The 24,437-nt window shown below is 42.8% G+C and overlaps 2 protein-coding genes across 2 annotated transcripts; one reads left to right on the forward strand and one right to left on the reverse strand.

Moving 5' to 3' along the window:
* The first annotated feature begins 159 nt into the window (after nucleotides 1-159).
* Nucleotides 160-7,150, forward strand: LOC130455646 (sodium/glucose cotransporter 2-like). Its single transcript, XM_056806729.1, has 14 exons — nucleotides 160-304; nucleotides 1,133-1,204; nucleotides 1,334-1,438; nucleotides 2,233-2,397; nucleotides 2,572-2,677; nucleotides 4,217-4,297; nucleotides 4,490-4,719; nucleotides 4,799-4,934; nucleotides 5,078-5,185; nucleotides 5,451-5,601; nucleotides 5,723-5,891; nucleotides 6,024-6,239; nucleotides 6,411-6,543; nucleotides 6,667-7,150. The coding sequence occupies exons 1-14, from the start codon at nucleotides 203-205 to the stop codon at nucleotides 6,885-6,887; spliced, it is 1,995 nt and encodes a 664-aa protein (XP_056662707.1). The 5' UTR covers nucleotides 160-202; the 3' UTR covers nucleotides 6,888-7,150.
* Nucleotides 7,150-18,432, reverse strand: LOC130453596 (RUS family member 1-like). The gene is made up of 14 exons (XM_056806730.1): nucleotides 18,177-18,432; nucleotides 17,428-17,505; nucleotides 16,898-17,012; nucleotides 16,531-16,576; nucleotides 15,228-15,260; nucleotides 15,019-15,124; nucleotides 13,200-13,301; nucleotides 12,302-12,372; nucleotides 12,037-12,221; nucleotides 11,902-11,959; nucleotides 11,605-11,675; nucleotides 7,836-7,979; nucleotides 7,672-7,749; nucleotides 7,150-7,450 (listed from the first exon to the last, which is right to left on the reverse strand). The coding sequence occupies exons 1-14, from the start codon at nucleotides 18,321-18,323 to the stop codon at nucleotides 7,356-7,358; spliced, it is 1,329 nt and encodes a 442-aa protein (XP_056662708.1). The 5' UTR covers nucleotides 18,324-18,432; the 3' UTR covers nucleotides 7,150-7,355.
* Nucleotides 18,433-24,437: the final 6,005 nt, after the last annotated feature.

Genomic DNA, 24,437 nt, shown 5'->3' on the forward strand with positions numbered 1-24,437 from the left:
CACCCTTGTTTTCTACCGAGCATGAGGCCCTCTCACCCAAGACAAGGGTAGGGGTACCCGATATCTGGGAATGCAAAATGGGGATTTCTCGGCTCAGTGCCCCCCAAGGTAACCATTAAACCTTTGGAGGAGGAGTCAATCCTCTCCTGCAGTTAGGGGGAGGCCAGTACCCAGACAGGATTCGAGGCAGAGCTGAGGCATCATGGAGGAGAGCATGGCAGACTCCAGGAATTTTATTGACAACCCAGCAGACATCGTTGTCATCGCTGGTTACTTCTTTTTGGTCATCGGGGTCGGTTTGTGGGTGAGAAGCTAAAAGATTACGTCTTGAGCTTGGGCTGGATCAGAGAGTACAGAGGGAGGAGAGGGCAAGAATAGCTGATGGGAGGGGGTAAGGGATAGGACACCTAGGGTCCTAGAAAACTAGAATGTCAGTGCTGGAAAGGGCCTGAAAGGTCAACTGGTTCAACTTTTAGAAAAAGAAACTGAGGGTCAAAGAGAAATGACCTGCCCAAGGTTAGCGAACAAATTAATGGTAGATCCAGGATTTGGAGTTTAATCTTTTGACCTCCAGTCCTCTGCACTTAAAGAACAGTGTTGTCTCTGAAGGAGAAAGACACAAACTGGGAGCTGGAAGTCTGGCTTTCAAAATCAAAGCAATCTAGGTAGGAGTTGGGAAGGGAATAGGGTATAGTAAAAAGCAAACAGAAAGAAACCACCCTGGATTTGGAATCTGAGGGCCCAAGTTCAAATCCTGACTTTGCTACTTACTGCATGACCTTGGGCTAGTCATTGAACCTCTATGGGTCTCAGCTTTCCTCTTCTTTAAATGAGAGTCTGGATCTCTTAGGTCTCTTTCAGCACTAATATCTTATGCTTCTAAGATCATGTGACTAGGGTTGAAGGCTGGAATAGGAGTTAATATTCATACTGAAACAAGGCTGAGGAATGTGAGGAGGACACTAATGAGGTACAAATAGATGATCCCATTAGCCCAACCCCTGCCCCCATCCATGTCCTCACTCCCCACCCCCTTTAATGCTATTCCCTTGGCTGGTCATCAAATGTTCCATCCAGCTATGATCCCTATCCTTCAAAGCTAGCTGCAGCCACCACCTCCCTTCTCTCCTAGTCCATGTGCCGGACAAACCGGGGGACCATTGGAGGATACTTCTTGGCTGGAAGGAGTATGATATGGTGGCCGGTGAGGAAGGGCTTTGGAATAGGGGTGGGAGTATCATGGGAAAGGGTTTGGGAAGAATGTGAAAGGGAATGAGGGGAATTGGGGGTTATCCCTCCTGACTCCAACTCCCTCCCATCCCAATTCTTGCAGGTTGGAGCCTCTCTCTTTGCCAGCAACATTGGGAGTGGACATTTTGTGGGCCTGGCTGGGACGGGGGCAGCAAGTGGACTAGCAGTGGCCGGATTTGAGTGGAATGTGAGTTTCACTCCCTTTTCTTCTGCAGTCTCACCATCCACTGGAGATGGTACTGTTGTCCTGTGGGGACCACCATCTGTATCTCTCGATTCCCAGAGATGGAGGTAAAGGCTCCTCTAGCAGGGAGCCTAGAGATTAGCTCTGAGATAGAACTTCTTCATCTAGAATCGGAGACACAGAAGGAAAGGAGTGGAAGCTGGGGAAGGTGCCTTGAGCTTCTTCTTCTTCCTTGGAAGTTATGCAGGGCATTCCTCCACAGAGGAAGGTGGTTGGACAAGATGACCTTGAATGATGATGATGATGGTCTTGAAGAGGCACAGAATTGATCCCCAGCTTCCTCCTGATCCCATTTCCCCCTATCCACAGGGACAGCCCTCTCTGATCATCACACTGATCACAGCAGGTTCTGTTTTGTTGGCCTCCCCAGTTCCTGGGGTACAGTGGCCTGTTTTCTAGACAGTTCCTAATTGAACTCAATTTTCATCACCCACTGGATCTTCTGAATCTTTTCCCTCTGGAGACCTGGACCTCCCTCCAATTCACTCCAGCAGTGGTATCAAAACTCAGATCAAAACATATCCCTACAGGCCATGTATTGACTTAGAAAACCATGAATTAACATTATGGTTATTGTATCGCGCTTTTTATTTAGTCTGTTCCAACGTTCCCCAATTACATTTGAAGCTGGTTCAGGCAGCAAGTGTGATAACGCTACACTACACAGACCTGTTTCCCTGAACCTCCTCCTCCAGGTGGGGGTACCCCACTGAAAACCCTGTAATCTCTCTCCCCAGGCCCTGTTTGTGGTGCTGCTCCTGGGCTGGCTGTTTGCCCCAGTGTACCTGACAGCAGGAGTCATCACTATGCCCCAGTACCTGAGAAAGCGTTTCGGGGGTCATCGGATCCGTCTCTACCTTACAGTGCTCTCGCTCTTTCTCTACATCTTCACCAAAATCTCTGTAGGGTCCAACTATGTAGAAGTAGGGGGTGGGGTGGGAGGCGGCATGGCTGTCACGTTGGAGGGATATGACATTTGGGTCCTGTGGGGAACAGAATGGGGGATAGACAATTGGATCCTGGAGGACAAGATGCCAAAATCCTAATACTTTCCCTATTGACCTGACCTTCTCCAGGTGGACATGTTCTCCGGGGCTGTGTTCATTCAACAAGCTCTGGGCTGGAATATCTATGCCTCTGTTATTGCCCTCCTAGGCATCACCATGATCTATACAGTGACAGGTAGGCAAGGCAGGTCTACAATAGGGAGTAGGACGGTACTGTTGTCCAGTGGGACATTCTAGTAGGGAGAAGGAATAAGAATCACCTTGCCTTTTAAATTTAGGGCTTTACCCACAAGTGACCAGGCTAGGTGGTTTTTTCCTCATTAACTGGTTTGGGTGGCAGGGTAGGCTCAGAGCTCTCTCCCAGTCTAGTGGATTCCAAATAAGAAGGCAAATGTTCCAAACCTATTGGCTTATAGTGCTGCTGGAGATGGCACCAAGGTTCTTGGATCAGAGTGCTGGAAGGGTCCTCAAATGAAAAATGAGGAAAATGAGACTTGACAGGGGAAATGACTTGCCCAAAGTCATACGAGTGGGTAAATAGCAGATTCAACATGACACTTACTGGAGCAAAAAAGGAGTTATGACCTACTATAAAATGGAGTGCTACACTACTACAGAAGAGAGGCCAAGTGGTTCAATAGGAAAAACAAAACAAGCAAAAAGGCAAAAGCCCTCTGTGCCAGCCTGGCCTTGTTGCATAGCCTTGGGCAAAGCAGCTCCCTCATCCTCACCATCTCAAATAGAAAAGGACTGCAAAGACCATCTAGTCCAGGGAGTGCATTTTACTTTTTGGTAACTGGCTTCCTTTGCAATTCTGTATATTTCATGCACTAAAAACCCTTCAAAGGGTCCAGAGATTTGACTAGACTGCCAAAAGGGTCCATGATGCAAGAACTCCGGTTGAATCTAACCCTCTATCTGAATGGGAAGTATTTCTTCCACTCCATTATCTCAAAGACTTTCAGCTTCAGGAAACTCCCTACCTCTTGAGACAGCCCCCTCACTTTTTTGAACAGCTTTGATCCTTAGGTTCTTCCATAATTTAGCCAAAATCTTCTTTCTCTACAATTCTCCCGATTGTTCCTAGTCCTGAGCTCTGGGAGTCAAATAAAATAACTTCCATATGCTGGCCATCCAAATATTCACTTAATCATATTTCCCCATCTTATCTTCTGTGGACTAACTGCCCAATTCTGTTAAGCAATGGGGAGGTTTTTAGGTCCCTCACCATTCTTATTCACGTTATTTGGCCATACTCTAGCTGTCACAGTCCTTTTTAAGATGGCCTTCTTAAAAACACACATTTCTGAGGACAGCTAGGTGCCTCATTGGATTGAGAATCAGGCCTAGAGATGGGAGGTCCTGGGTTCAAATCCAACCTTAGACACTTTCTATGTGACCCTAGGCAAATCACGACAAATGCCTAGGCTTTACCCCTCTTTTGCCTTGGAACCAATACAGACAATTACAGATTCTAAGATGGAAAATAAGGGTTTAAAAAACAAACACCCATTTTTCTCATCTGTCAAGGGAGATGTAACAGCTAAATAGATAAACAGCTTCCTAGTTGCAGGGTGCCAATAAAGATTAAATAAGATGATAGATGTTTAAGTGCCTGCGAAATTATGAAACCATCATTATTTTTGGTTTTTAGGGGTGGGATGGGGGGGAATAGAAAAGGATGGCCTGTCTTCTGACTTCATTCTCCTTCCAGGGGGACTGGCTGCACTGATGTACACAGATACCGTCCAGACTTTTGTCATTCTTGGGGGAGCATTCATCCTCATGGGCTATGGTATGACGGAGCATAACCTTGACTTCTTTGGGGTGGAGGGAACTATAGGTTGGAGGATAGGACAGCTCGGTTTCTTAGGAAGGGGTGGAACTTTATGGACAAAAGGAAGCTTGAGGCCTCAATAGGAAGTTCCCTGGGAAGAAGCAAATCTGTGTTACCAGGCCTTGTGACTGTCCTCTCTCCTTGTGCCAGCCTTCAATGAGGTGGGCGGGTATACAGGTCTCTTTAACAAGTACTTGGAAGCCAAGACCACACAAACCTTTTCTGAGGACCCCATGGTGGGCAACATTTCACCCTCCTGCTATGAGCCTCGAGCTGACTCCTATCATCTTCTCCGGGATCCAGTGTCTGGAGATTTGCCTTGGCCAGCTCTGCTGGTGGGGCTCACCATTGTCTCTGGCTGGTATTGGTGCAGTGACCAGGTATGGAGATGAAGGGAGAATGGGAATGTTGGGGTCTGAGAATCTGATCTGAGCCAAGGGAATCTCTCTCATGTCTCAGGTTATTGTACAGAGGTGCTTGGCAGGGAAGAACCTGACCCACATTAAAGCTGGCTGTATCCTGTGTGGCTACCTGAAACTGCTGCCCATGTTCCTGATGGTCATGCCAGGAATGATTAGCCGAATTCTCTACCCAGGTAACAGCTCCACTTCATTCTGATCTTAGGAATCGGGGGTCCTTGCTCTTGGACTTGGCTTCCTGTGCCAAACCCAAATATATAAATGTTCAACTGCCCTGCCAGGACTTGGCTTTCTCTAGCTTTGTGTGGTCCTTTTTTAGATAAAGTGGCATGTGTGGCTCCAGAAGTGTGTAAGCAGATCTGTGGTACAGAGGTTGGCTGTTCCAACATTGCCTACCCACTGCTGGTAGTAAAACTAATGCCCAATGGTAAGATGGGACATGGGGGTGGGGAATGGGGAAGAGAACAGACATCTGCATTAGTCACAGAATATTAGAGTTGCAAGGGTCCTTGGAGATCCAGTCCAGCCAAGGAAATGGAGGCCCAGAAAGGGAAAGTGATTTACCCAGAGCTAGGCATTGAGTTAGTAGTAAGGCCAGAACTTCCTCCCAGTGGAGGGCTCTTTCCACCAGATCACCACCTTCCCTTAAGTCTGGTTATAAAGTGCTTCACCGTCATCTCCTTCCTGCCTAGGTCTTCGTGGACTAATGCTGGCCGTCATGCTGGCTGCTCTCATGAGCTCCTTGGCCTCCATCTTCAACAGCAGTAGCACCCTCTTCACTATGGACATTTACACAAGGCTTCGACCTCGAGCAGGAGACAGAGAGCTGCTACTGGTGGGCAGGTGAGGTCCCATCCTCAGCCCCGAGGCAACGATTCTGGGGAACACTCCTTGGAGACCACCATCTGAGCCTGAGCTGGGGGTAGAGGTGACAGTCCAGTCATCACCTTTCTGTTCTTCCTAGGCTCTGGGTACTATTTATTGTTGCAGTCTCAATTGCCTGGCTCCCTGTGGTCCAGGCTGCACAAGGCGGTCAGCTCTTTGACTACATCCAAGCCATCTCTAGCTACCTGGCTCCACCAGTTTCAGCAGTCTTCGTCCTTGCTCTCTTTGTGCCCAGGGTCAACGAACCAGTGAGTCATAGAAATTTAGACAGAGGGAACTTCGATGGCAGGGGAACCAAGGGAATTTAGGAGTAATTAGCAGGGAGGGTTCCTGGGGTTGTGGGGGCCACTTTTAAGTGTGATTACTCCTTTCTTCACCAGGGTGCTTTCTGGGGGCTAATTGGGGGCCTGTTGATGGGGCTGGCCCGCCTCATCCCAGAGTTCTACTTTGGCACTGGCAGCTGCGTCCGGCCCTCATCCTGCCCCAGTCTCTTCTGTGGCGTCCATTACCTTTATTTTGCCATCATACTTTTCATCTGTTCCTGTATCATAATTCTCACCATATCCTTCTGCACAACACCCATTCCCTCAAAGCACGTAAGTGTGGCCTAGTCTGGATGCTTCCTTTCTCCAGAGGGCAATTCCTTGTCCCCCCTGGATTGAAGGAACTGTGTTACTGGTTTCAGCATTGTCCACGGTGCCCTAAACTTAGTGGATGTCAACTGAATCAAATGAATCAATGAATTCATGGGCCCCTTTGTCTCTTAGCTCCACCGCCTCGTATTTAGCCTCCGCCACAGTAAGGAAGAGCGGGAGGACCTGGACGTGGATGAGCGGCAGACGGGACCCCCTGAATTCCCTGTGCAAAATGGCCAGCTGGAGCACGCAGTAGAAATAGAAGGTAGCCTATTAGGGGCAGGGCATGAGGCCCAGGTCTAAGTCTACAAGGAGACTGGGTTTTCTTTGGAAGGGTGGGAGGCTCAGGGGTTCTCTCTGCTGGGCACTGAGTCTTCATTTCCTTCAGAACCCTCACGGGCAGCCCCAAGCCTACTCCGCCAATGCCTACTCTGGTTCTGTGGGATGACAGGAAGTGGTCCAAGCAGCTCCACACCTCCCTCGGAAGAGGCAACAAGAGCCCAGGAATTGGCAGACATTACTGAGGATCCACACTGGGCCCGAATCGTCAACTTCAATGCACTGCTTATGATGACAGTGGCAGTCTTTCTATGGGGGTTTTTTGCCTGACACTTTGGTGACAGAGCATGGTTAGGGAACAGGGAAGTTGAGTGACTTCAACACTGACACTGCTAGAATCTAGGACTGGCATTTTGGGAGGAAAAACAGACCCTAACATGCAGACTTTGGTTCATTTCTAGTTACATCGGCTTCATCACTCATCAACTACATACCATTGTTATACTTGATGAATATATCCATCATTTATATTACTGTATCAGCTTAAAATGTGGCTACTCTTGGGTTGACTAAAAATAAAACTCATTACAGATCTGGAGAGTTCAATGTAATTTAAAAAATGGTAACACAGATAAGGTACTCCCACCCAAAGAAAACAGAAAAGGTGCTGACATGGGACGTTCTCTTGGTGACAGTGGCTCCGTTTCTCTGGAAACCTCCTTATTCCCTTGGTCCATCTCCAGAGCATTCCTGGTCCCCATCTGGCTTCGTCTGTGTCCAGGTGATATAGCAGGGCATTCACAAAGTCTTCTTCTTCTGCAGGGGCCATGTGGCTCGCCACTCATCTACCTCCAATAGATGGTGCTCTGTCTCCCAGCCTACAGCCTGTAGCTCTGGTGGGAAAAGGTCCCTCATAACCACTGAAGGACCCTTAATCTATTATCTAAGCTCCCAACCCCTCCCCACTTTAAAGCCAAGGAAGCAAATTCAGAAAAAGGAAGTGATTTGCCAAGGTCATACAATGAATAAGTGGAAGATCCAGATTAGAATCCAGGACCCTCAAATTTTCAGGTCAGGGTAGAATGGTTAAAGGAAGGAGTATGGATCGTATTACCTTTCAAGAACTTGGGGTAGAGCTTATCAAGGATTTGGTAAGTTTCCTTGACAATGGTCCAACTGTCTCCTTCAGGGGCTAGGGAGCAGAAACAATAACCAGAGTGAGCTCCTCTAGCCCTTCTCTCTTCCTGCTGTGCCCTATGTAAAACCCCTAACTCTCACCTGCCCTGATTTGACCCCTCAGGGTCTCCAGCTCTTCCATAAGGGGCACATCTTCCAACAGGGTTGCCAGCAAAAGTCCATGTGTCGCTGCCCTCAGAATGACCCCAGTACTTACTTCCTGGCCCAAAGTCACCTGTATCTGACCTGGAGAGATAGAGGTACAAGTTGTAGTCTGGCACATTAGTCTCTAGGACACACTTTAGGCATTCCCCTACGTCTTTGCTCCTGGAGTACCTTCCCTTCTTCCCTGCTCATCCCTCAAGGCTTTACTCAAATGCTACCTCCACTTGTGGAGCCTTCCCCAACAGCCTTGGTTCATACACTATTCTTTTTTCTTTGAGCTCCATTTATTGTCACATTTGTCTATTCCACTAGTGACCTTTAGCTTTCGTTTTGGGGTTCATTAGGTTTATTTTTATCTGTACATATCATATCTCCCCAAATACATTTGTAAGATCCTTAAGGACAGGAGTATGGTTTACACTTGTGTACCTGGCATATATGCCTTATACAAGTGCTTAATAAATATTTGTTGACTGCCTGCCTGATAACCAGACTGGGAAAGAACCTTGGAAGAACAATTACAAAGATATTGTGGAGAGAAAAAGGGAAGCGAGTAGTGATTGCTATATGAGGGGAGAAGAATTAGGCTTCTTCCAACTGGAAAGATGAAGACTGAGACAGGGATATGATGAAAGCATATAAACTCATAATGGAAAAGGCAGATTTCTTTCCCAAATCTTTGATTATAAGAGTCTTACTGGGAGCTCTGAAGCTTTCTAAAAAGAAAACATATAATCATTTGAATGTGAGTAAATACGCAGAATTTGTAACCCAAAAAAGTGATAAAGCCAAGAAAAGCATGCATGTATATGTACACATACACACCTCTCTCTAAGCTACAGGAACTTACAGCTACATAAACTCATAGTTGGAAAGGCCTTTAAAAGTCAATGAGTTCATATATCATGAGCTCACAATGGTTGGCATATTCATGTGAAATTTGTAGTCATCTAAAATCAAGTCTTTTTCACACAAACCACCATCAAAGTAAGGTCTCCCTAATCTTTCAATCATGCAATTTAGCCCTTTATATCTATTCTTGATCACTTTCTTCTGTTAGTTTCAGTCTATCCTATGGTCCTGGGTTACAGAACACTAACGGTCTTTGAAAGAATAAAATTTCATTACTCAGAGGGCAAGAGACATAGAGGAGCGGGCTACATCTTCTAATCTTCCAGAAATCCATTTTACAGACCTGATGGTTCAGACTCTACCTAAACACTAAAACCAGTGACAGGGAATTCAAGTACTCCTGAAGCAAACTGTTCCACTGCTGTACAGCTTCATGCATTAGAAAATTCTTCCTTACTGATGAATGACCACAGATTGAAGCATCAATTTTTTCACTTTATTATTCTTGGATTTTGTTTTGGGATTTTTTTGTGTATGTGTCTTCTTTCACAACATGGCTAATATGGAATTGCTTTGCATGACTTCACATTTATAATCAATATCATTTTGCTTACCTTCTCAAAGGGTGAGGGAGAGAACTTGGAACTCAAAATTTTTTACAAATTGTTAAAAAATTTCAAATTGTAATTGGGAAATATTTAATGAAATAAATTTTTAAAAAATGTATTAAAATGTAAAAAAAAGTATTAAAAAATTTCATATACATATGAAAAATTCTTCTCAATACTCATTTGAAATATGCCTTTCTGGAGCTTTTACTCACTGATATCAGTAATACCCACTGGAGCAACACTGAACAAGTCTCTCCCCTCTTCGCCCAACCCATGAAAGTCCTTAAGATGCAGGATATCCCAAATGTCTTATTAAAACTTAAAACTATAACAAATGCTTTTGAGATATGCTAAACAACATTGTCACCCTTCAGTTCACTCTCTTCCAGGCTAGTCTATTCTCATATCCTTCAGATATTTTCCTCTTGACATGATTTGTAGATCCTTCACAATCTTGATTACATTCCTCTAGATTAGAGGTTCAAACTGATCCAGCATTGACATAATTTTCATGGGGACTATAAGTTTGGATGGAGAAAGAATTACATCTTTATTTTCACTAACCTCTACATGGAATTCAGTATTTCCTTCAATTATTTAAAATTGTCAATCTGGGAAGGAGTCCATAGGTTTCACTAGATAGCCAAAGGGGATCATGGTCACCCCAAAATCAAGAACTCCTGTTCTAAATAGACTCTTACAATATTATGCTACTTTAAAACAAAATAAAAAAACAACAACAATGTGATGCTCAGAGCTGGGCATAATACTGCAGATTTGAGTCTGATCATGTCAGAGGACAGTAAAGTTGTCATTCTCCTATTGTGGACACTGTGCTTTTATTCATCTATCATGAGCTCACAATGGCTGACACATTCATGTTAAACTTGTGGTCAACTAAAACCTTCAGATCTTTTACACACAAACTATTATCATGGAAGGTCTCCCTAATCTTGTACTCATGTAGTTTAGGACTTTACATAGATTTTTGATTATTTTCTTCTAATAGTTTGTTACTCCTATGGCTCAGAATCCCAAAACACCAAGTCTGATAATAAAATCTGATACCACTCAGAAGGCATCAGAGACAAAGAGTGAGAAAGAACAAACTCTACAAAACATAGAAAATTTAGAAACTCTGAAGAAATGGACAAGGCACGTCATCAGAAGAATGTATGATTGAAAAGAGATGGGCTGATCTCTTGGGTGTTCTACAGGCATACTACTGAAGTAGGGAGAAAGCAAGGAAGGTCACTAGCACATTGGGGCCTCCAGTAACAATCTTATAGAAGGACACAGTCAAGAGCAGCTCAAGATGGACAAGCAAAGAGACTGCTACCTACACTGTGGGAGGGAACATTCACATTGATGTTACAAAGTCATTTGAGAATTATTGTTTCAGCCCCTTTTAAAATCACAAAAATTGCCATCTTTTGAATTCTGGTCATCATTCAAAAAAGCTATCTTTCTTAGTTTTGCAACAGTCTGATGTGTGATATGCCCTGCTATATACTTCTTTACCCAAGTTGAAGATAAAAATGTTGATTAGAAAGTCGTATGGCGCTAGAGGCCTCCATCCAGGCTAACAGTGATCTTAATACTCTCTGAGGTCAATTGTTGAACCAGACTTACCTAGCTATATCATGTAGTCAACATTCGTATTTTCTATTTTTGTAAATATTCATCCATATCACCTAGATTGCCATATAATTGGGCATAATAGTTTTTAATGATTGCCTTCATTTCCTCTTCATTAGAGGTGAGGTCTCCCTTTTCATCTTTGATACTGTTAATTTGGTTTTCTTCTTTCCTTTTTTCAATTAGATTGACCAGTACTTTGTCTATTTTATTTGTTTTTTTTTTCAAAGTACCAGCTTCTAGTCTTATTTATTATTAAATCAATAGTTCTTTGACTTTCAATTTTATTAATTTCTCCTTTAATTTTTAGGATCTCTAATTTAGTTTTCATCTGAGGATTTCTAGTTTGTTCACTTTCTAGTTTCTTAATTTGCATGCCCAATTCATTGACCTCTGCCCTCCTTAATTTGTTAATATATGAACTCAAGGATATAAATTTGCCCCAACATTACTATTTTCTGACCAAGCTATTAAGGGGAGTTAAGAGGGATTTTTATGTTCTTATATAAACTGTCTAAAAGGAAAAGGGAAGGAAATGAGTTATTCATAAATCATTCCATTCCCCTTCCCCTTCCTCCCTTAGTCTATCTTTCTACTTCTCTCACCTCGGCATCGGTCCCAGCGCAGGAGATAGGGCTGTTGGTGCCCTTCACTCACCTGCTGTAGTTCAAAGACACTAGGGAAAGAAAGAAACACAATGGGCTGGCATATGGGAGAGGTGAAGGTGGCAGTGGTAGGGTGGCTATGGGTGAAAGGGATATGGCTAGGCAGGAAGTCCAAAGGAAAAGGATTGGGGAAAGGGCCTTGTAGTGGTAAGAAAGTCCAATGTCTTCAAGTGGGGTAACAAAGGCCCAGAGAATGCATGAGGGAAGGAGGCAGGAAGAGAGAAGGATATCACTCACCTTGAGATCAGGCTGTGCAGGGGAACACCCAGGGACAGGGACAGGGCAGAGTGGCAACCTGTAGGGAGCTGGAGTCAGGATGTTCAGTGGGGACTAGGTTAGGGTATGTGGGAGACTGAGGAGGGGCATTGTCACCTGTCCACAGTGGTTCCATACGATTGGCTGAGGGGGGTGTTAGAACCTTTCCCCATTGAAGGAAGTGCTTTAGGACAAGGTAAAGTCGTGCTTCGTTGAATGTTTCCATAATGACAGCCCGAACAGCTCGGAAGTTGGCGTATAGATGGAGGATTGTGAAAAGGAAGAAGGCAGCAAGACTGAGACTAAGGAAAAGAGATTGAGATTAGAGGCCAAAGACAAAGTAGACAAAGCCCGTCCTTCATGACTTCCCCTAAAATCTCACCTTGGCCGATTAGATACCAGAGGAAGAAGTAAAAGACTGACCAGCAGCCCTGCCAAGTTCACTAAAGTCTCCTGTATTGGGAGAGAAGTTGGCAAAAAAGGGGAAAAAGTCAGGTCAGCAGTTCTATCGTGGTGTCATTGCCAGATTAATCTTTCTAAAGCAGAGTTTTCACCACGTTATTCCCCAACTCAAGAAGCTTCCAATGGTTCCTACAGAATGTAGGCCAAATTTCTTAAACCTCAGTTCAAGGATCTTTAAAAATCTGCCCATAAATATGCTTCTTGAAGGTTCCTTCCAGTTCTAAATATATTAGAAAATGCTTCAATCAAACTGATCAATTCCTTAGGATCTAGCTTTGGAGAGATGACAATCTAGGAAGGGAAATGATAAATTTTTCATAAAATCATAAGACAACTCAAACAAAAAAATATAAAAAAGGTTTATAGGAGTTTAACTGTTTGGGTGCTTTAGCACTTGTCCTCAGGCACAAGATACAAGAGTATTGTTTGGTGCACCTTTGAACAATGCTGGGTCCTCAATTTATCCTAAAACTCCATCAACACACTAATCTTACCACTGAAGAGAGGTTTAGTCTTGACATGTTCTATTCCTGTCCTCTACAGCTTTTTTCACACTGGAAAAACATTGGGAAGGACAAGCTATTAATCAGCTTGATTGTTCCTCTTGTTCAGTGAAAGAAACCATCACATTTGCCTATGTCTAGATTAGCTTATCAAGCCTACTCACAGACATTGTGGTATCTACTTAAATTCTCCTCCTCCCGAAAGAAGGGTTAGGCTATCTTCCCACAGATCCCTAACTCAGTGCCTTTGCTGTTCTGGCTCAAATCCAGTCCTACCCTAGGCCTTGACTCCACATCTCTTCTCAGGTCTCTTACCTGGCTTCCGTCTTTGGCTGAAACATCAGCCATATTGTCTCTCCTGGCCTGGTGCATGGTAAGTGCTGCCCGTGTGGCTCCTCCTGCTACTCCCACAATGCACTAAAAGTGAAATATGTTAGGAAAGAAGCTCAATGCCAATACAGCAACATCATATTCTCAGGACTAATTCTCATACATTTAGATCATATAGCCCACATTTTCATGACATTGGAAGACATTTTCAACCCTTTCCTAAGTTACTGAGAGAAAACAGGGCTAAGACCCTGAAAGAACTCAGCATAGTTTCAACAGTTTAGTACAAAAATCAAACCTATTACTATGGTTCCAGGTAGTAAAAGAATGTAAGTTCCTTATGGGCATAGAATACCTTTGCATTTGTATTCCCAATACTTAGCATAGTATTTTACAGGATTACAGCTTGAGAGATGAGATCTTAGAAATCAAGTCCTTCTCTTTTCATTTTATAGATGAAGAGATTTGAAACTCAGAAGTGACTCATCCTAGGTCAAACACCTATTTAAGTGGGGGAACTCACACTTTCCTGACTATAAGCCTAACACCTTCTCTACTATGCCAGCCCTGCCCCTGAACTTAACAGATGACTGATAAATGTTCATTAAAAATATAGTGTCCCCACAAACCAGTGTCCTCCAAGTGACTTTCAAGAGCCCTGACTTTAGCAATCTGAGGCACTTTCTTTTTTCGAAACAAAGGAAGGAAATAATTATCTCCCTCCTCTATCAGATACAGTGGGTCCTTTCTACTTCTAGATCTAGCACCTTTTTTCCTAATTCTCTCCCTTCCCAGAATCTTGAGAGTCTATGACTCTTTTCCCCACAGCAGAAGCCCTAAGCATCATACTCATATTATATATCCTTTCTATTTACCCCTCCTGAACCACACCAGCCATCCACCCAAATTAGCACCAGTTAAATTTTCTTGACTACATCATGTGCTTTCCAGTCTTCACAATCTCTATAGAGCTCTTCTCTACCTAGCTAAATACCACCCCCTATCCTTCAAAGCTAAAATAAAATTCTACATCCTATATGAAGTCGTCCCTGACCATTCTGGTCCTGTTAGATCATTACAGGATACTAGAATTTTGGAGCCTAAGGATCAGAGATCATCTAGTCTAATCCCTTCATTTTATGGATAAGACCAAAGTGCTATTATTGCCCAGTCATATAGCTAGTCAGTGGCAGTTTCCTGACTCCCAGTCCATGACAATTCAAATACACTATGCTAAATTCTGACAATTCTTATGAACCATATTTCTCTTATTTTCATACTTCAAGATTCAGAGGTATGGGCATTCCCTCCATCAAGGCAGACTATATCTCCATCACATCTCAGTTTGTGGTTTCATAAACTAAGCCCCAAATCATTATTTGTTCTCCAATCCCTTGCTGGTGAGCTTTTCTATATTTAAACTAGTCCTTGGACAATTCTTAATCATCAAGCCTTTATTAAAGCCAATGTAGCAAAACCTGCCAAGAGTGCCTCCTTGGAGCAATACCATGAAAAATTTATAATGGAAAAAATACCATGAAGAGCAATACCATGGAAAATTCTAAGTCACCTTGGAACCACAATGAGGCATCAGATTATATTATTCATATATTATCATGCCCTGTCATTGTTATTTAAACTTTCAAGTGCCTCTGTTTTATTGCTCCTATTGGACTCCTCCAGGGAACATGTCTTATGCATCTCTTAAATCTTCTAAGGAACACAGGACCGCCCATAATAAGTTATGAGAAAATGATTATTAATTGATTTACATCCCCTCCCCATATCTTTTCAAGATGAGTACCTTGGCTAAGCTGCTGACACAAACAATGAGGGTAAAGCAGGATGGGAATCCTGGGGCCACAATCTCTAGAAACATGGCTGCATCATTGAGAACATCAGCGAAAAGCCTGAGGTCAGAGGTTAGAGGTCCTAAATTTCCATAACCAAAAATTTACTTTCTGCTCTCCAACTCCAACGAGCTCTGAAGCCTCCCCAATGCACCTTCATTACCTCCATTTCTTGGCCTCACAATCCAGTCTGCTCCTATAGGGAAGAGATTACTTTGCATTGAAACCAAGAAGAAAGAATTTACTGTGCAGTCATCTTTACATAAAGGCAGAGTAAAGTTACCTATATGAAGTGAATTGGAAGACTCTAGGAAAACCCTCCCTTCCCCCAAAAAACTCTCACCCAATTTATTACTGATCTCTAAAGCCAGATCGTTAGAGAGTCACTCTTGGTATAAGCAATGCTTTCTCTAAGCTCTTTCTTTTGAAAACCAAGCAGCACAAGGAACACATTTGGTCCCTAATGAACACACATCCCTAACACCTCAATGTATTTGAAATTATCATTATCTTTTTCTTCTCTGACAAGAGATGGAACAACATAAGGCAACATAGTGTAGTGGAGAGTCACAGATGGAGTCTGTCATTAACTAGACCTTTTGGAAAGTTGGACCACAGTTTTTCTTCTGCTAAGGTTCCCCATCTCTAGATTCTAATATTCTAAAAATCTGAGTAGGTTTAGAAGAGGGGGAAAGAAAAGGAAGTTGAAAAAGGGATACTGATATTGAAATTGATGTCAAGGAATGGTTGGTGGTTGTTAGCCTTTGTACACGAAAAGGACCAAAATGGCATCACTGATACCTTTTGTTTTGTAAATAAATTGGATTTAAGTGAGGCAGTTGCACAGTTATCAGCCTCACTCTTTAGTCCAGAGCCACTGAGGTGGCAAGACAAAGGTCAAGATAAGTGGCAATGACTGAGGATTCAGAGGATGACCTTGGCATCTTTGATGTCTAACCAAGCACTAAACATTCCACAGCACTCACTTCTACCACTTTCATGGCTGCCGAAATAAATTCTTCCTGTCCAGGAAGTCTTCTAATGCCTGGGATAGACACTAAGTCATTGATGTTGGTTACCCTCAATCTGGTTTAGCCCAGAGGCCTAAATGGTTTATCAGAGTGGTCACAGTGCATGCTACAGCTTCTTGAAGCTGCATAATAAGTGAACACAAAAGGAGAAAAACAGCTCTGAAAAGATCCAGCAAGCCTTCACTTCCATGAACACCCTATATACTCCTATCAAGAAATATTGATTTATTGATTGAAAAGAGGTTGGGGGAAATGGGAAGCTACCAAAAATCAAACTATAATTTGGGTGAGGGTCAGCCCTGTTATCTTAGGTTATTGGTGGCTATGCAGAGTTAAAAGACATAGTGACTGGCCAGTGAAAAGTTCATGATTTAAAACAAGCTTGCTGACAACACCAAATTGGATTGGATCCAGGAGAAAGATGAACTCACTTACCCCATCAACCAGGCAAAACCAATTCGCCCCAGCATGCCAGTTCCATCTATGGTAGAACAGAGGGCACATGAGACCAAAGGGTCACTGAGCTCTATGTCAGTTCATTCATTCATTCAGCAAATAACAATTTCTCATCTACTCTGTGTAAACTGATGGGGTTGATGCAGAAAAGAGGCAAAAATAATCATGGTTCTCCTGAAACAATCTAACAGGAAGATAAACAATTCACAAATAACTTATAAAAAGTAAAAAGTGACAAATACCTAACAGCAGAAAGAAACATGATAGGCATTTGCGACAGGAAGGAGAAAAGGACTAAAAGGCTGAAAACAGGCCATGTGGGGCAGGCATAGAGACCATAGCTCACCTTTTAAGAGCCAAGTGATGGTGGCAGCTGAGACAGAAGCAGCTGCATCTCCCACCCCAACCCCCTGAAGGACAGCTTGAGTTGCCAAGGAGCCTGTGAGGCTGGAGGCAAAAGCCTGGATGATGAAAGATTATCTGGTGAGAGAAACATCATGGGTCTCCCAGCTTTGAATTTGTCATAACCTAGTTTAAAGGGACCTTAGAGATCATTTAGTCAAACTCCCTCCCTTTACAGAGGCCCAGACAAAGGGCAGGAATAACCAGGGCAAGCCTAGAATTAGAACAGGTCTTCTGACTTACAGCCCAGGGCTTGCTCCACTACACCAAGCTGCCAGTCCTGTCATAATTCCCCAAAGTAAAGAATGGAAAGAACACTGGGAAAAAGAAAGAGAGACCTGGATTCAAGCAGACCAGTTTGGGCCTCAAATTCCTCCTCTGTAAAAAGAGAAGGCTGACCTAGATGACCTCCACAGTTCCTCGATTATATCCTCTCCCTTTTCCTCCCTCCCCTTTAGGGGGCTAGATAATAACCTGCACCGTGTCCCATAGCTGGTAAGGCAGGTAGTCTGGGCTGACACTGTCGGGGAAACCATGAGGCAGGAACACAGCCTGAGAGGAGTGAAGAGAGAAGGGAAGTGAGCTTGAGGGTACCCTGGATACCAGGGTTTCACTTCTCTCCCCACAACAGACCCCTCAGACAACCTTTATGCCTTTGATAGACTTTGTGTCCCACCTTATCCCAAAGTCCCTATTTCCTCCCTTATGGGGGTTATGAGTAGGATTGTCTTTTCTGGGGGATGGGGGGGAAGAGGTAGGGATCATCTCTAGTCTACCTACAACTATCTACCAAGACTCTGTTCTACCCCACCTTTATGAGGAGGGGCCTCTGTTTTGCTCTCTTCTCTAGAGATCTACCATGTTCCATTATGTGGTAGATTTCTATATATGTCCCCTTCCTGGGAGACTTTCTGCACTTCCTGCCTGAAAGGTGGGGATCTTCTCACCCTACCCGCCTCCCCAACCATCAGGGGTGGCTCCACAGCCTCTTTCTAGACTGGGTGGGGTGGGGTGGGGGCGGTGCTGTTTCTCAGTATCCCTCCTAGGAAGAGGGAGTGTCTCCACACTCCTCCCCCTCCCTAGAGTGAGGTGATCTCTCCAAATCCTTCCCCTCCCTTGGGGGTAGCCCTCCACACTCTCCTCCTAGGAGCGTGGGGTGAGGGGTTCTCTGTATCCCTTGTAGGAGGGGGTGTCTCCACATTTCCCCCTCCCCCATCCGTCACCGTGAGAGCGGCTCGCAGGCCTTGCCCAGGCCCGCCGCCAGCCTCCCAGCTCAGGCTCCCATCCGGAGCTACGGTGCAGCTGCGAGGGAGCCTGGAGCCGAACCGCTCCCAGCACTTGATGGCCACTGGCCCCTCACTGCCCGACATCTCGGTCCCCAGGGGTAGCCGTTTAAACTCCCGCCCGGAACAGCGGCAGAAAACAGTTAGTTCCGGAAAGGCGGTTAGGTCCGATGACCTCTAACCCCACACATCCGCCTTCTCTGCAGGCGTGGTTCCGGCCTAGCCCCTCTAAGCCCGAGAGTTGCCCGGTTTAGAAGCTACGGAGACTCTGAAAGGACAGAACGTACACTAAAGCGAAGCACTAGGCTCGCTCTCCCATGGGACTTGTTGCTCTTTTCCCTCCTCCCTGCAGCTGTTCAAGCTGTCCAGTCAGAGCCCTGCCCCCGCCCCTCCCCCACCCCGCTGGCTCCTGCGGACCAGACTTAAAAGTTAGCAGTAACTCAATGCATCCATGGATGGAGGTTGGGTCCTCTAATAAGGAAAACTGGAATTCCAATCCGACTTGAGGAAACTGTAAGCGCTTAGTGGGCCATAGTTTCCTCTTATTCGTAAAACCCACTCGCTAGGGTTCTAATGAGGACCAAAAGATGTATGCAAAGCGCTTTGCTTATATCCGACTTAGTTAGGGTTACTTTGTGCAACTCGGCCTCATTTAAATCAAATTCACTGATAAGTCGAGATATCACCCCAAGAAAGGAGGCCACTCGTCTGCCTAGGATCAGAGGCACAAAGACCCAAGTTCAAATCCTGCATAGAGCAAACATTTCGCCCTGGGCAGATCCCTTAGCTTCCTGGGCTTCCTATCACTTCTCATTCTTAATACTTTACCTATCTTATAGATGTAGTTTTTTAATATAAATTTCATTGATAGCTTTTGTTTTACGATCTAAATTTTCTCTTCTCCTCCCATTCCCTATAACAAAGAATATTTTTAAAGAAAAAAAGGAAAAAAGAAAAGGCCATCTGTAAAGCCAATTAATATATTGAATGAAATCTGAAAATATGTACTTTCCACTTTTGTAATAGAGTGGTAGGTGATACTTCATATTTATTTTTTGGGGTCATGCTTTTCTTTGTAACTTTGTAACATTCACCTTTGATTATTTTGTGGTTGTTCTTTCCATTTACATTGTTATAGTTAGGTATATTGTTTTCTTGGTTCTATATATTTCACTCTGTATCAGTTCATGGGCATCTTTGCATGTTCCTCTGTATTCATCATATTCATCATTACGTGTGGCATAGTAATTAGATATTCAGGTTAGCCATTCTCCAATTGATGGGCATCAATTTTTTCTAATTATTTGCTAGCCCCCAAAGTGCTACTATAAATATTATTTTTATCAATGGCCTTATTGGCATATATGTGCCTGGAAATGAAATGTCTGTGTCAAATGAAAGAATATGGGCATTTTAGTAATTTTATTTGCATAATTCTAAATTGTTTTCCAAAATGGTGGCATATATTTAAATCACAGCTCCATCAACAATTCAGGAGTGTGAATATCATCCCATAACCTCTCCACCTCAAATCATTCCTATCTTTTGTCAACTTTGCCAGTTTTCTGAGGTGAAATGATTTGCATTTCTGTTATAGTTAGTGATTTGGAGCATTTTTTCATATGGTTGATAATATTTTGTTATTCTTTTGAAAAAATGTTTAATCAAAACTATTTTATCTACCTATCCATACATAAACATGTCCTCATATATATGAATGGTTTCACCCTTATATCTTAGCTACCGACCCCTTATCTGTTAAGTTTGATACAAACATTTTTCCCCTATTCAACCTGCTTTTCTTCTCTATAGGTTTGTGCTGAATTTTTCAAATTTCATGCAATCAATTGATCAAATATTTATCTTTTGTAATTTCCTCTATCCCTTGTTTGACTGAAGTGGGCCCAGTTTTAAGGAAAGTCTCTGTGATGGCACCAGGGTTCCCCTATTTCTCAACACCAGGGATTAGTTTTCCCTAAAAGGAAACCAACTGTTTCAGAAGTTCAAACAAATCTGATGAGTCATTGGAGGGATGGCTCCTGAGGGTGTGTTCTAATGGAGCCAAACAGAGTTCCATAGGTTTAGGAGACTTACTTTTATGTAGTCATCTAAATGTATTAGGGCATCAGATGCAAATTGCCCTTTGTCCCTTTTTAAGTGGCTGAAGTGTGGAGTTATTTGCACCTGGTCCTATAAAAATTAATCTTGGGTAGAGCCAATTCCACATGAGAATCTGCTAGGGAAGGGATGAAGTTCCTAAAGGAAATGAGTTTGATAGATTGTATTTATTCATGTTCCTTCCCTGACCCCCTTCTTCCTTGGCCTGCCACACCCTCTGACTAGCCCTCCTCTGGGGAAATTAGATTCTGACTTCTGGGTAGAGGCTCACCAGAATGTATTCAGAGTTTAGCTTTGAGTCTCTAATCACACAGTTACACAGGTGTGAGCTGATCAACTATTAAAGTTTGAGAAGGATATTGGCACAATTATGATTTTGCAAATTCCGCTGTTAATACTGATAGGCACTCTAGGAATGTGGGGAGGAGTCACAGACAGAGGCAAAGATACTCTCTCAGAGGGAGCTTTGGGTGTGGTTCCTAAAATATGGGGGTGATAAGAAAGCATTTGATGGCCTGCCCATCATGGTTCTTATAAAATTTTATGAGGAAATTCAGCACCAGGACACTAAAGATCCTTCAGCCACACCCAAGCTTACAGTATCCTCTAAAGCCCCTGGTCCATTTGGATCATTCAGGGAAGGTTACACAGGACCAACCATGTAAGAAAAAGGTATCATGGACTCTTGGGAATCAGTATTTGTATAGTTCCTTCATCCACCTCTACATATACTACTGTAAGTAGGGCTAAATGGAAACCCTTGACCTGAACTATCCCATGTAGTTAATACCAACCAATATCAAATCCTCAGGAGGGGTGAAAGATCATTTCTTCCCTAGTGATGGAGATTAAGCAAGCTGGAGTACTACATTATACAAATTCTCCTTATAAGAACCCTATCCCTTGAGGAAGGCAAATGGCACCTACAGCTTATGGTGGACTACATAGATTTAAATAAATTCACCATGACCATCACTACAGCTGATCCTAACCTCATCAATGTTGTAAAAAAAGTAACCCAGGCCTATGGCAAGTGATGTGGGATTATTGATCTCACCATTAATGCTTGGTTCTTTTTTTTTGTGGCAGAGATGAGGCAGGAGCAATCTGTTTTTTTTTTTTAAATTTATTTTTTAAAAATATTTTTCCATGTTTACATGATTCATTTTCTTTCCCTCCCCCTTCCTAGAGCTGATAAGCAATTCCACTGGGTTGTATAAATGTTATCACTTAATATCTATTTCCATATTATTCATTTTTGTTATCAAGCAACCTTTTAAAGGCAAAACCCCAAATCATGTACCCATATATACAAGTGATAAGTCATATGTTTTTCTTTTGTGTTTCTACTCCCATAGTCCTTTCTCTCAATGAGGAAAAGCATTCTTTCTCATAAGTCCTTCAGGAGTGTCCTGGATTATTGCATTGCTACTAGTAGTAAAGTCCATTACATTGGATAGTTCCACAATGTTTTATTTTCTGTGCATATTGTTCTCTTGGTTCTGCTCATTTCACTCTGCATCAGTTCATTGAGGTTCTTCCAGTTCATATAGAAATCCTCCAGTTCATCATTCCTTTCAGCAAAATAGTATTCCATCACCATCATATACCACAATTTGTTCAGCCATTCCCCAATTGAGGGACACCCTCTCATTTTCCAATTTTTTGCTACCACAAAGAGTTCAGCTATGAATATTTTTGTACAAATATTTTTTCATTATTATCTCTATGGGGTACAAACCCAGCATTGCTATGGATGGATCAAAGGGCAGACAGTCTTTTAAAGTCCTTTGGGCACAATTCCAGATTGCCTTCAGAATGGTTGGATTAATTCACAGCTCCACCAGCAATGCATTAGTGTCCCAATTTTGCCACATCCTCTCCAACATTTATTATTTTCCATTACTGTCATATTGGTTAATCTGCTAGGTATGAGGAGAAATCTGTTTTCACCTGAGAAGCAGTCCAATATACCTTTATCTTCTTTCCCCATACAGGTCTACTTGAAATCTTCTTCATGTTTCCACATTATGGTGACTTGAAAGAGGCCTCCTTTCCCGAAGGCATAAATTTACCCTACCAAATTGATGACATAATGCTGACTGGGTCAGATGAAACTATGTTGATTAGAGGCCATTAATCAATTGGTGACTTCAATGAGGGAGAAGGGATAGAAATCAACCTGAAGAAAATCCTGACTCCAGCCTACTTAGTCTAGTTTTTAGAAATATAGTAGAAGAGAATAAAGTATAAATAGACTGAGAAGGGAGGAAAGAGCCAAGCTGTAAAGAGATTCAAATGACAGAGGATTTTATATTTGAGTGGTGGGCACGTGTGTTTGTGACATGATAAGAACTGTGCTTTAAGAAAATCATTTTGGCAGCTAAGTGGAGGACAAATTGGAGCATGGAGAATTTGTTTTATTTTTAATTTTTATTGTCATGCAAAATACACTTCCTTTTTGATCATTGTTGTAAGAGTGAAGTCAAAATAAACAAAAACCCAAACTAAAATAAAAATTATACATTGATGTGAAAGATGACTCTAACATTTCTTTCTCTAGATGTGGATAAGCCTTTCAGAATTGTCCCAGATCATTGCATTGTTGTTGAGAGTAGCCAAGTTTTCACAGATAATCATCGTAGGATATTGCTATTTCTGTGTACAATGTTCCCCCAGTTTTGCTTATTTCACTTTGCATCAGTTCCTGCAGATCTTTCCAGCTTTTGGGGGAATCATTTTGCTTATCATTTCTTATAGCACAATAGTATTACATTACCAACATGTATCACAATTGTTCAGCCATTCCACAGTTGATGGACAACTCCTTAATTTCCACTTCTTTGCCACTACAAAAAAGAGCTGTTATAAATATTTTTGTAGGAAAGGACAAGTAGGTCCTTTCCCATTTTTTATTATTTCTTTGGGATACAGACCTAATAGTGGTATTACTATATCAAAGGTTATGCAGTTTTATAGCCCTTTGGGTATAGTTCCAAATGGAGCATGGAGAAACTTAAGGCAAGGAGACTTATTAGAAATCCTTTTTGATGATTGGTGAATGAATACCTGAGCTTAGGTGGTGTCTATGTGAATGGAGAAAAGGATACATATATGAGAGATGTCAATGTAGAAGCTACAAAATTTAACTGCATATTGTATGCATATGTAAAGATAAATTTAGGGTTGTGACCTAATCTAAATTAATTTTGGTCACCAGGGAATATCCCAAATAAAATACCCAAGTCAGTTTACAAATTTATGGTGGTTTAATTAATATAGAGGGAAGGAATTAAGGATAAGGGAGAGGGAAAAGGTGTATGATTTCTCCTGCCTGGCCTGTGCAGGGGGCGGGGGGGGGGAGTTCAAAGTCCTCCGCCATGAGGTCTCTGAAGATTAGTGGCTTTCTAAGAGAATCGTGTTTGGAAGTTAAGGAAGAAAGAATCAGCCTAAACTCCGAGAGGGCTCAGTAAAGATGCCTCACCTGAACTAGGCTACTCAGCTTCCTCCAGTATGGTATCAAGGAAAATTCACTGCTAAACCCGGACAATAGCAACCGCCAAGCCAAGATGCCAAAACGCTCAGCACACTGCCACCAGCCACTTCTCCACCACCAAAAAGGCTGGAGAGAGGAAGTGACGCGAAATATATAGACGGTTTTTACATCACTTTCCTGCGTCTCACATGTACCAATGGTAGCTTAAGCTTGACTTAGGACAGCCCAGGAGTCTGTCAGTTGTTTCTAATTTGTCATTTGCTAGCACATGTTTGTCATAGGCCATCCTCCTAAATACTTTATCCTTAAGTATGGATGTAAACATTCCTGTTTTTGTTAGACTAAGTAGGGTGGAATAATCAAAAGTTCACACATAGAGTAAGAAAGAATAAAGAGTTAAGAATGGGAGGCGGAGTCAATATGGTGGCGTAAAGGCAGCAAACATTCAGACCTCTGAAAACCCTTCCTTACCAATTGCAAACTAAATGTTCCTAGGGGGGGTGAAAAATCAAACCTAACAATAAGACAGAGCCAAGGAGCCCTCCTGCTGGACTCAACTTAAAAGGTATACCCCCAAAAGCCAGAAT

This window comes from Monodelphis domestica, chromosome 7, assembly GCF_027887165.1.
Source record: "Monodelphis domestica isolate mMonDom1 chromosome 7, mMonDom1.pri, whole genome shotgun sequence".
Taxonomy (NCBI): Eukaryota; Metazoa; Chordata; class Mammalia; order Didelphimorphia; family Didelphidae; genus Monodelphis; species Monodelphis domestica.